General features: G+C 59.4%; 1 protein-coding gene across 2 annotated transcripts in view; it reads left to right on the top strand.

Annotated features, from left to right (window-relative positions):
* Cnnm2 (cyclin and CBS domain divalent metal cation transport mediator 2) overlaps positions 1-12,002 on the top strand; it is a gene marked incomplete in the record, with an annotated part of 147,092 nt that extends 135,090 nt beyond the window's left edge. Inside the window, 3 exon segments of one of the 2 annotated variants that reach the window (XM_005403817.2) lie at positions 2,249-2,314; positions 6,200-6,384; positions 7,329-12,002. In XM_005403817.2, the coding sequence (XP_005403874.2) occupies positions 2,249-2,314; positions 6,200-6,384; positions 7,329-7,538 (461 nt within the window). 2 annotated transcript variants of the gene reach the window in all.
* Between the last annotated feature and the right edge of the window lie 482 nt (positions 12,003-12,484).

The following is a 12,484-nucleotide window of genomic DNA, read 5'->3' as shown; positions in this document are numbered from 1 at the left end:
CTGCCGCGCTCCGCAGCCGCCGCACACGCCGGGCAGCAGCCCCGGGCCCCGCGCCCGGTCCTCTACGCAGGAGCTGCTCGGGAGGCTTCCATTCCCCTTGTCCTGAGTGTCGAGTGCCCAGGCAGGGCTGGCGGGCTCCGGCGGGTGCACGTGGGCATCGGCCAAGTTCTGTGAGCACAAGATGCCGGCAGACCGCCCCTGCCCTAGAGCGAGCACGAGCACGGACCCTGGTGGCCGCTTTCCCTCGGCCACGGGAGCTGAGCGTCTCTGCCTCCGCTGTCCTTCCCAGCGCCTGCCCTCACCCTGTGCACTGGCGGGAGCGGCGGGGCAGGTAGACGGAGGTGTCGCAGTGCCACCTTGTGGCCAAAATACCGAGTGACATGCTGTGCTGGGAAACTTGCAAAGCGCTCTGCCGCAGCAGCCCGGCCTGAGAAGGCTGAGCCCTTGTCCTAGAGCGGGAGGGGCTGCGCCTCCAAACAAGGTGTTCTGTGGAACCGGTCCTGGTCTTGCGCCCCTCAGCTGTCCCAGGGACCCGAGGACACTGCAGTTGCAGAGCTAGTGACCCAGCGAGGCCCGTCTCCTCACACTCTTGTACAGCGTTTTGAGTTCCAGGGGCACCCTGTCCTCACTGTCAGCCGCTGCCTGTCACCGCGGGCCTGTCCTCGCTCGTCCTCAGGGCGTCTGTTGTAAGCCCGACGGCGAGCATCCGTTGCCCCGACTTAGTGGCGGAGGGCACTGCGTCCCCAGGCGCGGGAGGCCCGGCCTGCCGTCCCATCATTGCGGCTGTGTGGTAGTGGGGAGGGCCCTAGGTCTTCTCCTCTTCCCGAGTCATTACTTCCTGTACTTCCAGAACAAAGGCAGTGACCCTTAACATGAGCCCAGCATGGCCTTTAAAACATGGAGGAGCTGGCGCCACTGGAGAGGCTGACGCGGGAGGCTGGCCACAAGTTCGAGGCCAGCCTGAACTACATAGCAAGACCCTGTCTCAAAAAAACAAACCAAACTAAACAAACATAGAGGAAAACTGTTGTGAGTGTGATGGTTTTGGGCAACCAGGCTCAGATTAGCCCCACATTGCCAGAACCAGGTCTACAAGGCGGTTTTGAAAAGAAAGTGGGGCTGGGGATTTAGCTCAGCAGCACAGCGCCTGCCTGGCAAGTACAAGGTCGTGAGTTCGATTCCTGGTACCAGAAAAAAAAAAAAAAGAAAGAAAAGAAAGTAAGTGTGCTCCATCACTGTTTCTTTTTGTTACCCGGAATTGAACTCAGGACCTTGCACTTCCCAGGCAGGTGCTTATGTCACTGAGCTATATCCCCAGCCCTCATCACTGTTTCTTAAACCTGCGTGATAGCTCAGGCCGTGCTGGCCGGGAGCTGAAGGCCAGACCCCGCTCGCACAGGGAATCGAAGGCAGGCCCTTCCCGAGGAAGCCTTTTCGGCCGCCACAGCCTCCTGCACGGAGTTGGGAGCCACCAACGAGACAGGAAGTTCATGAACAGTGTCTCATTTCTTCCAAAGCCTAGAGCTTTACACACAGAGCAGTGTGCGCCTTCGTGTGTTCGTGGGGACACGGTCAGTGCAGGTATCTCACCGCAGAGATGCCCGCTTCTGTTTGCCCAGGTCCCTGTCTGGGCGACGCGCAGGTCCTTGTTCCCCGGTCGCGCCGTATGTCTGGGCTGTAGCTCGGGGCGCAGCAAGCGGTGATGCACACGACCCTAGTCAGCCATTCTCAGGAAACGGGGGCACAGCAATTGCCTCCCTGTTCTCTATTCTGAAATCTGAACTAACTCTAAAGAAATTCCAAACAGCAGGTCAGAAGGACAAGACCGGGTATGCAAAGGCGTCCGGGGCAAGCTGCTCGCCACCAGGAGGAGCGCTGTGGGCGTCAGGGCAGGAGAGTAGGGCGCGGCTTGGTCAAGACAAGGCTGAGGCTCCTGGGTCGCTTTGTGACCAGGCCCTTCACAGCGGCACGTTGGGGCGCGCTGGACCCCGGCGGGGCGGTGCCGCTCACGCGCTTGCTGGGCTAGAGACGCTGCATGTGCAAAGCCCTCTCCCGGCCGCGGCTCCCGCTCGCCCTCCTCGCAGAAGCCGTGTGTGCTGTCTCTGCTCACCTCCTGCCGCACGGGCTTTGGTTTCTGGGGTTGAACGCTCAGATGGGAAGAAACAGTACCCACGCCTGTCCTGTGACTACAGAGATCGGCTTTCTTGCCTTCTGATACGGTCTCACCCTGTTTCTCTCCATTTTTCAGTTCCTTTGTCCCTGTCCCGTACCTTTGTTGTCAGCAGAACACAGTTGTTAGCAGCAGGCTCTCCAGGTAATTCTGCATGTTTCCTTTTCCTACTTCTCCCAGTTGCCTACCCTTGGCCCCTAGAAAGCCCGCTGGCACGGCTTCTCCCTCTGTTTGGTCCCTAGCACCGTAGGTTCTCTGAGTTAGCAGTGAGCCATCTAGGAAAGCATAGCCGCAGCCGCTGCAGAGAGAGCTGCTGGGATCCGGGACCTGTGCCGGGAGGGAGAGGGGCTGACATGGAGCATGCGCAGGCCCTGCGGGCCGGGAATCCTCAGCCACAGGCAGTCAGAGGTGTGGGCTTTACAGGGGCCCTGGGGGCAGACGCCGGTCATCTTCTGTAGCATGCACTTGGCCAGAATTGAAGGACCGGGAACTTGGCAACAAGGACATGCCCCATTCACGGAGGCCGGCTGCTCTCCGCCTCTGCGGTGCTCTCTCCAGCGTGCACACGAATGGGCGCGCGCGTTCCGCCCCCCGCCGGCCGGTCCTGCTTCTCTGTGTTGCTGGCACATTCTTAACTAGCTGCTGGTTGTGCCTCTGCAGGAGACGCTCGCTGCGCCTGGCTGGTAGCTACAGCCTTCAAGAGGAGGGGAAAGGCTTAATCTCCCCGTAATTAGAATCGCTAGGCTCTCCTATTGGGTACACGGTCTTTCCGTATTGTTTTGTCCCACACAGTTTCTATTTTTAAGCCTGAGTGATGAAATTTGCAATCCATAATCCACTTTCAATAAAGCTCTTCAGCGCCGATACTCGATGGAGGAGGCAGTCCTTGTCTTAGAAGGAAACTAGCGTCTCCTTGGATCTTTGCTTAGAAGTGTATTAGGGCTGAAATATAATCCACAGAACTATTTGAATCGAACCAGCCAGCACAATATGTCTGTGTACATACACATGCATGCACATGTGTGGATGTGCCTATGCACAATTATATTTTTCCTCCCCATTGTATTTCTTTACGTGAGTTCTTTTTTTTTTTTTTTTTTTTTTTTTTTTTTGGTACAGGGAATTGGACCCAGGACCTTGCGCCTGCCGGGCAGGCACTTGTGCCACTGAGCTATATCCCCAGCCCTCCATTGTATTTCTTGTGTCTGCTACCTATTTATTATTTTTTTTATTTTTTGAGACAGGGTCTCACCATGCAATTCAGGTTGGCCTTGAACTCTCTATGTAGCCCTGGCTGGCCTCGAACTCTCAGTGATCCTCCTGCCTCAGCCTCCCGAGTGCAGGATTACAGGCGTGCCCCATACCCGGCTTCTGCTATTTACTACATCCGAGATGCTGAAGTAGATGACTTTTGGCTGAAGCCCATAGAAAGGTTATTTGTATTTTGCTTTTGCTTGTACAACTTAGCGATTTCTTAGTTCTGGTCACACCATCTGATCCAGAATAGAAAAGTCCACCTTTTGGGGCGCAGCCTGCAGGGCTGCTCGGGTCACGGTAAGGTGATACCTGGGGAACAGGGCTTGGACTAAACCTACCGTTTCCATCCTCTCCGAGGGTGCCGCCCCTTCCAGGGAGGACGCGGGCGGTGTCTTTCTTGTGTCTTCTAGCTTCCTGCCGGAAGAGGAGGGTTCCTAGGCAGGATAGACAGAATAAGCCAGGACAGGCAGCAGGAAACAAAGTCACAGGGCGGAGCAGACACACAGGGCGTGAGGCTTTCCATAATCACTGTCACCAAACCCCGGCCCATGCGCCTGGGGATGAAGCACGACCCAGAGCGAGGCACGGTCCCTGCGGCTTTCGTCGCGGCCTGCGGGTCCTCGTGAGGCCCACTGTGGGGCACATCCGACCGCAGGCCGGCCCCAGAGTGGCGGGGATGTGTGCACCCCGTCTTCCCACATTTCAGGCGCTGCCGCCCGCAGGCCTGGGGAGGCCCGGGCCTGTATCGGTTCCTCCGCGCTGGGTCCGACGGGGCTGAGCGCACCTGCTGCGCCGCAGGAAAGCAGGCTGCTTCTCCCCGCGGCGGCTGTGGTGACCGAGGAGAGAGTCCCTCCCGCAGCAACAGGGCAGTGGTCACCAACAGGGCCCGGACATGCGTGGGGCTGACGCCCACCTGCCAGCTCCTGGCTCTGGCTGGGAAGCCACGTGCCCCGCTGCCCGGCTTTGCTCCCTTTAACTTTCCCGCTTGGAAGTGAGCGACGCGGAGGGCTCGGCTCCGCAGGAGTCGCAACAGACTCGGGGCTGAGGCCCGGGAGGGCAGGCACCCCTTATTTTCGAGAACTGGTGGGCGCGTCCTCCTGGGACGGGTTTGGGCCTGAGAGCGGGTGCGCGGTGGGGGTGAGGGAGGCTGAGGCAAGGGCAGGACATGTCGACAGCGGGACACGGATGCTGCGACTGTGAACGTTCTCAGGGGAGACGGAGCTGGGGCGCGAGCTCCCACTTCCCTTCTGCTCAGGATAAAGCGTTGCTAAGCCATGCATGTGGCTGTTCTCTTGGAACATGAGCACACTGCGGGAGGGCCTGCGGGTCCGCTCCTATCTGTGTGAGGAGCCGTGGGGAACTAGCTGAGGCGCGGCAAGCGCAGGCATGAACGCGGCGACCTCCGCCCCCGAGTCCTGCAGCCCGCGGCTTCGTTCCAGCTCAAAGGTGGCGGTCAGCATGGGCTGTGGGTTGCTAAGGCTCGCGCAGTGGCGGCGGGGGAGGGCCTCAGGAAAACATAGCTAGAATTTCCAGGCTGCTCCAGTGAGGGGACTGAAAGCCTCCGGCATCTGAAGCGAGGGTGGCAGGTTTGGATTGGCCCCGTGACAGACTTTCTGATGGCTGCTGGACAGGCAGCTGCTGCGGGCCAGCCGCTCGGGGGAGCAGAGCAGCCGCCCTCAGGTGGGAGAGCGGGTCCCCCACTCCGTGCATGTGACTGCCCGCTGTGGGCACCCAGTTCATAGCTGTGCAGGAGTTGCTGGGAAAAGCACAATGGAAGAGGCCTTAGGTGGGTTATTTTTCATGAAATTTATATTAAAAAACACAGCACTCTTCCTGAAAGAGTGGAACACTCATCCGCATCTCCTTTCCCTTTCTTTCTTTTCTTTTTCTTCCTTCCTTCCTTCCTCCTTCCTTCCTTCCTTCCTTTCTCCCTCTCTCTCTCTCTCTGTCTCTCTGTCTTTGGTGGCACTGGAGACTGAACCCAAGACCTTCACACTAGGCCGCATCCTCACCTCCCCCCTTTTTTTTATTTTGAGACAGTTTCTCAGTAAGTCATGTGTTGCCCAGGCTGGGCCCAGACTTGCAACCCTCCTGCCTCAGCCTCCCAGAGAGCTGGGATTACAGGCATGCATCACCACACCCAATTCTTTTACTTTATGATTTTTTTGAGACAAGGTCTTACTCTGTAGTTCAGGCTGGCCTCAGACTCATGGCAGTTCTGCCTCCCCCTTCCCATCACTTTATCTTAATGAAAGAAGGTCATCAGAAATCTCACTGGAGGACCCTTCGGCCCCTGAGCTATCTGAGCCAAGCCTCTTTTTCTTGGATACTGAGGCATCCCCGGCTGTGGAGGGGTTATTACTGGGATCAGAGTGAGGTAATAATAGGTTTGCCTGGGAGTGTGGTCTGAGCAGACAGAAGTACTTGTTCTCTTTATAATGCCTCCTGCTTCCTGAGCATCTCGTCTTTACTTTCGCTTCGGCAAAGTGCGCAAGAGCTGACCTCGGATGGGGTGCGTCTGTCGGGCCTCTACCCGCTGTCCTCCCACTGCGATCTCACAGTGTCGGTGCCTGTGCTGTTAGGGATGGGGCACTGGCCGTGGGCAGCGAGACAGGTGTGCTGGCCCCGAGCAGCTGGAGACAAGGCCGGGTGGGATGCCCCCATCGCCGGCTGCTCCGAGCCGGTGGAGCTTGTCTGGCGATTTTGTTCCCATGTGGGAACGGACTGCCGCTGTATGTGCGTCACCTTGAGGGGGCTGCTCTCCCGTTCCAGGGGAAAACAAGTCACCTCCGCGCCCGTGCGGCCTGAACCACTCAGACTCCCTCAGTCGAAGTGACCGGCTGGACGCAGTGACACCGACGCTGGGCAGCAGCAACAACCAGCTCAACTCCTCCTTCCTGCAAGTCTACATCCCCGACTACTCCGTGCGGGCCCTCTCCGACCTGCAGTTTGTCAAGGTGAGCAAGGAGGGGCTGACAGCCCCCCCCCTCGGTGCTCCGCCCCTGCCCCGCCCCGTGCTGGACCCGGCTGGGGAGCAGCACACTCTGTCCTCAGCTTTGGTGCATGAGCGCCAGGTGAATCCCACTCTACGCTGAGCTATTGCTCTGCGCTTTTTAGTTATTTAATTTTATTTTGAGATAGGGTCTTGCTGTATGTGTGCATTTAATGGTACAAGGGATCAAGCCCAGGGCCCTCTGTCTCTGAGTTACATCCCCAGCCTTTCTTTCTTTCTTTCTTTCTTTCTTTCTTTCTTTCTTTCTTTCTTTCTTTCTTTTTCTTTCTTTCTGAGACAGGGTCTGGCTATGTAGTTCAGGCTGGCCTTGAACTCACTATTTGAACCAGGAGAGTGGGAATGAGCCTATTGCCTCAGCCTTCTGAGTGCTGGGATTATAGGAGTGTGCCACCATGCCTGGCTGGCTATGCCATTTAAGACAAAGTTTGGAAGTAGGTTATGTCTTTGGGGTTTTTGTTTTGTTTTGTTTTGCTTTGCTTTTTGTCTTTTTGAGACAGGATCTTATTATGCAGCTTAGGTTGGCCTCCAGCTCATTTATGTAGCCCAGGCTGGCCTTGAATTTGCAACAACCCTCCTGCCTCAGCCTCCCAAGTGCTGGGATTACAGGCATGTGCCACCACGCCCAGCTGGAAGTAGGTTATGTCACTGAGAATTGACTTGTTCTTCTAAGTCAATTTGGACTTCAGAGTGGTCAGTTTAAGCCATGTGCTGGGGCACTCACCTGTAGTAGAGACCTCCATCTCAAAGAATAGAAAATGGCTTGCTTATACTCAGGGATGCCTTTTCTCATCGAACAGCTGCTGCGGGGCTTGGGGGCTGCGATGTGGGGCACGCGCAGAGCTTGAGCGCCTAACGCTGTGCACTGTCTCGGTTTGTGTCCGGCCCCAGATCTCCAGACAGCAATACCAAAATGCCTTGATGGCATCCCGCATGGACAAAACCCCTCCGTCTTCGGACAGTGAGAACACTAAGATCGAACTGACCCTCACGGAGCTGCACGACGGGTTGCCGGACGAGACGGCCAACCTGCTCACCGAGCAGAACTGCGTGGCGCACGCCAAGGCCAACCACAGCCTGCACGGGGAGGGCGCCATCTAGGCCGCCCGCCCGGACCCGGTCGGTGCGGGCCTGCCGCGGCTGCGGCTGCGGCGTCCTGAGACCAAAGACCGTCCCTCCCGGCGGCCGCGGGGACGGGGAGGCGGGGCGGAGGCGGGGCGACCGCTGGGGCCGGCGCCGGCCGGAGGCGCCCGCTGCCCGGAGAGAACCGCGTTTATTTTTTCAGCTGTACCTTTATCATTACTCACTCTCCCTCAATTTGCATGAAGTTGAGAATTGTCGCGGTTTATTTTTTCAAGAGATCATGTTTTTTAAAAGTGTCTTTTGCAGAGTTTTACATCTTTCTGTCCGAACTCTGCTGTGGGCCGCGCTGGGACCCCACAGGACGGACTTGTCCCCCGGGGCTCCGCGCGCGGAGGGCTTCGCTCCGCGGAAGGAGTGTGTCTCCGAAGTGACGTTCGCGAGCGGCCGGCCCGCGCCGGTCCCGCGGAGGGCTGGCCTTGGGGAAGGCGCTCCGGACCGTGTCCCCGAGGAGGGGCTCGGGGCCGCGGCGCTGCCTCCTCGCTGGCCCGGCCGCTCCCGCGTCTGCGCCCCCCGCTACCGAACGTCCCGCGCGTGCGGGCGCCCCGGCGGCGGTGTCTCCTGCGCTGAATCCTAGCTCTGTCTGAGTTTCAGGCGCTGGCCCGGCGCTCGCCCACGCGCGGCCGCGGTCTCCACCCGCCTGCGCGCCCCCAGCCGCCTGCCCTGCCCGGGCTGCAAGCCCCGGCTCTGTGGGGTGACGCTGGGCTGGCTTTCTGGGGAGCAGGGTGGGGGTGACAGTGCTGGAGTCTTCCTCGGGGGTGCATGTCCCCAAGGCGGCTGCAGGTCTCCGCTGGCCCTACCCCGTGCCGGCGAAGGAGCCCCTGCCGCGTGGAGGACCTTGATGGACCCACGCTGCCAGTTGCCCCCCTTGGAAGACCACCCGGCTGGACACGCCGGCGTGACGCGTGTGTCGCGAGAGTGCCTGGAGCAGTGCGAACGTGGGCCTGGCCCGGGCAGGGGTCTCCCCAGCAACTGCCACCTCCCCTGGAGGCTGAGCCAGCGGCCCTGGGGAGCGGCCTCCTCGCTGCTCCGGCCCGGGGCATCCGGTGCGGCGCCTCCTGCGCGGTGTGCGGCCGTGGGCTGAGCCTGGCCGCGCTGTCACCTGGGGGAGGTGGCTCGCGGAGTCCCCCCCAGGGCAGGCAGAGCAGCCCCACAGGGCTCCCAAGGGCGAGGCTTTGGCCCACAAGTTTGCAGTCATTTCCTGTTAACTAACTGCTCTCGCCTTTGATTATTCATGCTGTTTTATAACAAGGTATCCAAAAATAGCTCCTGTCTGGCCCCTGGCAGAGTGGACGTGGACATCTGGCTGTGCTCACATCTGCTCTCCCTGCACACAGGGCCCCAGCTGAGTGATCAGCTTCCTCTTCTGGGCCCCCTTCCCTCTGGACACCGACCCCAGGCGGTTGGAGGAGACGTGCGGTCCCTGCTCCTCTGGGCCGGGTGCGCGGTCCCGGCCGGGAAGGCCCGGCGGTGGGGCCAGCAGGGCCAGCAGCTCTGACCCCGCCGAGACAGCAGAGAGTTGGACTGCTGACGTGCGCCGGCGCCCTCTTGGCAGCCCCGGCCGGGTCATCCTTCCTCAGCTGTGTCCCCGTGTAGGAGGGATTGTGGATGCGCGGAGCTCGCTGGCCAGGCCCCCACCTCCTCTCGGCGGCCCTGGAGCCGGATTCCTCGTGTCTGAATGTTCCCAGGACACTTTGCCTTCTCTCTGCAAATAAGGAGGGTTCTTCCTCCTGTCTTAGCGGTTCCTTCCCTTCATTGTTCTGCTCTGTATTTATCAGGCAAGTCCAAAATCATTTATTTAAACTCTTGGGCAAACAGGACCCTGTGATCTGTGCGTGGATTTCGGGGGCTCGAATCAACTGGCTTAACCCTTGGTTCTTAGGTCATTTGAAAGGGTGCCACACACGATTCAGTTCTTCCTGCCCCTGCCCCGCTCCCTGCAGGGCGCCTCGCGTGCGGGCACGGGCACAGCTGGTCCCTGGCGGTGGGCGCCGCGCCTTTGCCACTGCCTTCTCGTGGCATTTCAAGGGACTTGTACAAATAGGCGCTGCGTGCAGAGCTTCACACTAACATGGAACACGGACTGTGAATGGATTCAGCCTGCCAGCCCCATTCCACGCAGCTAAAGGACGCGCTTCTCCAAGCCTAGGAAAGTGACAGCAGATTCACACAGAAACCCACTTTCCCTAGGAAATGGAGCAACAGGGTCCGGAGCTAGGTCGGGACCATGGACTCCTTCCCTCAGACAAGTGGGCACTGGCTGGTTTGAGCCTACGTCCCGTCTGGGAGGACGCCGCCGGCCCCGCCGCCCTCTGAAGGCCTGGGCCCAGCGTGAGCGGCCTCCCCGAACTCTGACCCCAGGCAGACGGCCCGGAGTGGTGCGAGAAGGGGCCCCCGGCCCGCCCTCCGTGGCTCCCCCGGATGTGGCCGAGAACGGCTCCCCCGCGCTCACCCAGAGCCGCAGACAGGCGCTTCTGGCAGAGGGTGAGAACGCAAGGCTGAGCGGGCAGGGGGCGGCCGGGCAGCTTCCGCAGCTCGACGCCGCTCTGCCCCGGGCTCCGTGCTTCCCTTCTGGGCTGCGGTGCTGCTGCCCTGCAAGGGTAACTGGGTGGGTTTTGGTGAACCCAGCGTTAGGGAGGACGTAGAGTTGACTATGAAAGTGGACTTGGGATTCTGAGGCTTTTTTCTGATAGACTTACCAATAAGTGACCTACTCAGTGGACTTTCATACCTCAGGGCTGTTAATTTTTCTTCTGTGATTGAACTGATAAGAGAAATGGGCCCAGAGCTGCTAGGTTGGGGTTCAGTACCTCTCCCCGAGGAGTGAGTGGCGCCGGGGCCAGGCCTGCCACACCGTGCTGTCCTTCATGGCGGTGACCAATAGGCGTTCCTCCAGCAGCTGCCTGCTCTCTGCCTGCAGCCAGCGCTTGCTTGCCGGCTTCTCCTCCGCAGCGCCCCGCTCTCGCCGTCCCACCCTGCTCAGGACGGGAGAGGGCCGGCAGAGCAACTGCAGCGTGGGCGCAGCCTTCCTCCCCTGCCTTGGGCTGGGAGGCTTTGCTGCTTAGACCGTCATCTTCCTGCGGATGCCAAAGCCACTGACATCACAGCTAGACGTGTAAGCACCCGTGGACGGGACGTCCCAGGTGGCACTTAGGACGCCATGGAGCCAGAGGTTCTAGCGGCAGGAGTCCGGTTGTAGGTGTTCCTGTTTGAAGGTTTATGTGCTGTGGAGGTCCGGTACACGAGAAAGCAAGACTGAGTGCACGGACGACATTTTCGGGAGTTGCTGCGTGCGGAGCCCAGGCCCACGGTGGGCGGAGGGCGGCGCGTGAGTGGCCAGTGCGGTGTCACTTAGGAGGAAAGCTGAGGGGAGCCGTCCCGGGGTCTGGTGCGCCTAGGCACCCGCCTTCTTCCTTGGAGAATCGGGCCTGTATCGCAAACATGGTGTCCCAGCCCTCGGAGGGAGGGACGTGGGGAGAGCGAGGCCTTTGGCCCCTCACGCCCGAGACTCCCACCCTAGCTTCTGATTCATTCCTTCGTCTGGTGTCTGGGAAGGTGGAGTGTAGCAACCACTGACTTTGGTTTCTGGAGTCCTTTAAATTCACAAGTGTATATGTCTTATTTTATATTATTTATTTTGTACATACGCCTCTTCTGTTAGCCCATCGTCCGTGACTAAGCAGCCCTCACCCGCGGAGCCTAGGGCTTCGTTGTCCCTGAAGCTGGGTGAGAGGGCGATGGTCTGTTGTTTCGTTTAAAGAAAACATGCTGCTCTTCTGTGGCCCTGGCGTCCCGGCCCGCCTACGGCCGCCTCCCTCCGGTGACCCGCGCCTGGGGAGACAGCCGGGCCGGTCTCCCACCTTGCGGGGCCTCTCAGGCCCTCCCCCGCCCCGCGGCTGGGTCTTCTCCTGTGCGGCGGGACAGCATGGCTCGCAGACAACCTGTTTTCCTCCTCCCGAGCCGGGTCAGTTGCCTGGCCCCACAGCGATGGCTGCTGCGGCCGCCTGGGAGTGCAGAGTCCATCTCCACAGCCCACGGGCGCTGCCAGCCCATCGGGGCTCTTCCTATGCCTCTCCCTGGTGTCAAGGCCCCGTGCCAACGCTGCCTCGGGCCTCACGTGAACCCTGCTTTGTCTGTCGTCCTCCTCGGCCTCCACCCGCCTTTCCCCGTTGCGGGGTACACTTCACGCTGTGGGCAGCGCAGCTCTTCCGAGCGCGGCTCCCAGAACCGGGTGAAGGGGAACAAGCACAAGTCGAGTGTGTAGGGCTCCGAGCCGACTGTCGCAGGCATTTATAACTCAATGATGTTGTAGATTTACAATCTCTATTTATTTTGTACCAATTTATTTGTAAATTTTGTGATTGTTTTAAAAGGTTTTTGTTTATTTCTATTATTCTATTTAGATAAACGATGATTTTCTGTTCACCCTTCTAGATGTGTGTTCCCTCCTTCCCCTCATCTGTACACGGCCAAGCGTGCCGTCTGGTCCAGTCCCAGCCTCTGCCCAACTGCGTGACTCTGCGGGCGGGAAAGCCGGGGTGAGGTCTCATCCCGCCCCGCAGCAGGGCAGGGCGTCTCTGGACAAGACACTGTCTTGTGTTGACAGAAATGGCCGCAAGTTCAGTGCCAAGTGACTAATACAAGCCTCTGGGGGACTGAGGCCAGTTCCGCATCAGTTCATCTCTAGGTGAGGAGGGGCACTCCCGAGTATCCAGTCAGCCTGCCTGGACACTGGCTGGGCTGCACCCAGTGTACGGTCCAGCTGGCCAAGGACAGCATGTGGGTTTGCCTAGGCAAGAGCAGAAGCTTCGTGCAGGCTCTCAACTGGCTCTTGCACATGAGAATGGCTTTATAGGTCTTCCTTTGTCAAACCTGTAAGGTGGGAGCGGGCGTGGATGCATCACCCT

The sequence above is a fragment of the Chinchilla lanigera genome, unplaced genomic scaffold (assembly GCF_000276665.1).
Source record: "Chinchilla lanigera isolate Chin_1 unplaced genomic scaffold, ChiLan1.0 scaffold00084, whole genome shotgun sequence".
Classification (NCBI taxonomy): domain Eukaryota; kingdom Metazoa; phylum Chordata; class Mammalia; order Rodentia; family Chinchillidae; genus Chinchilla; species Chinchilla lanigera.
Note: the sequence above shows the minus strand (reverse complement) of the source record. Positions and strands in the feature narration are given on the sequence as shown.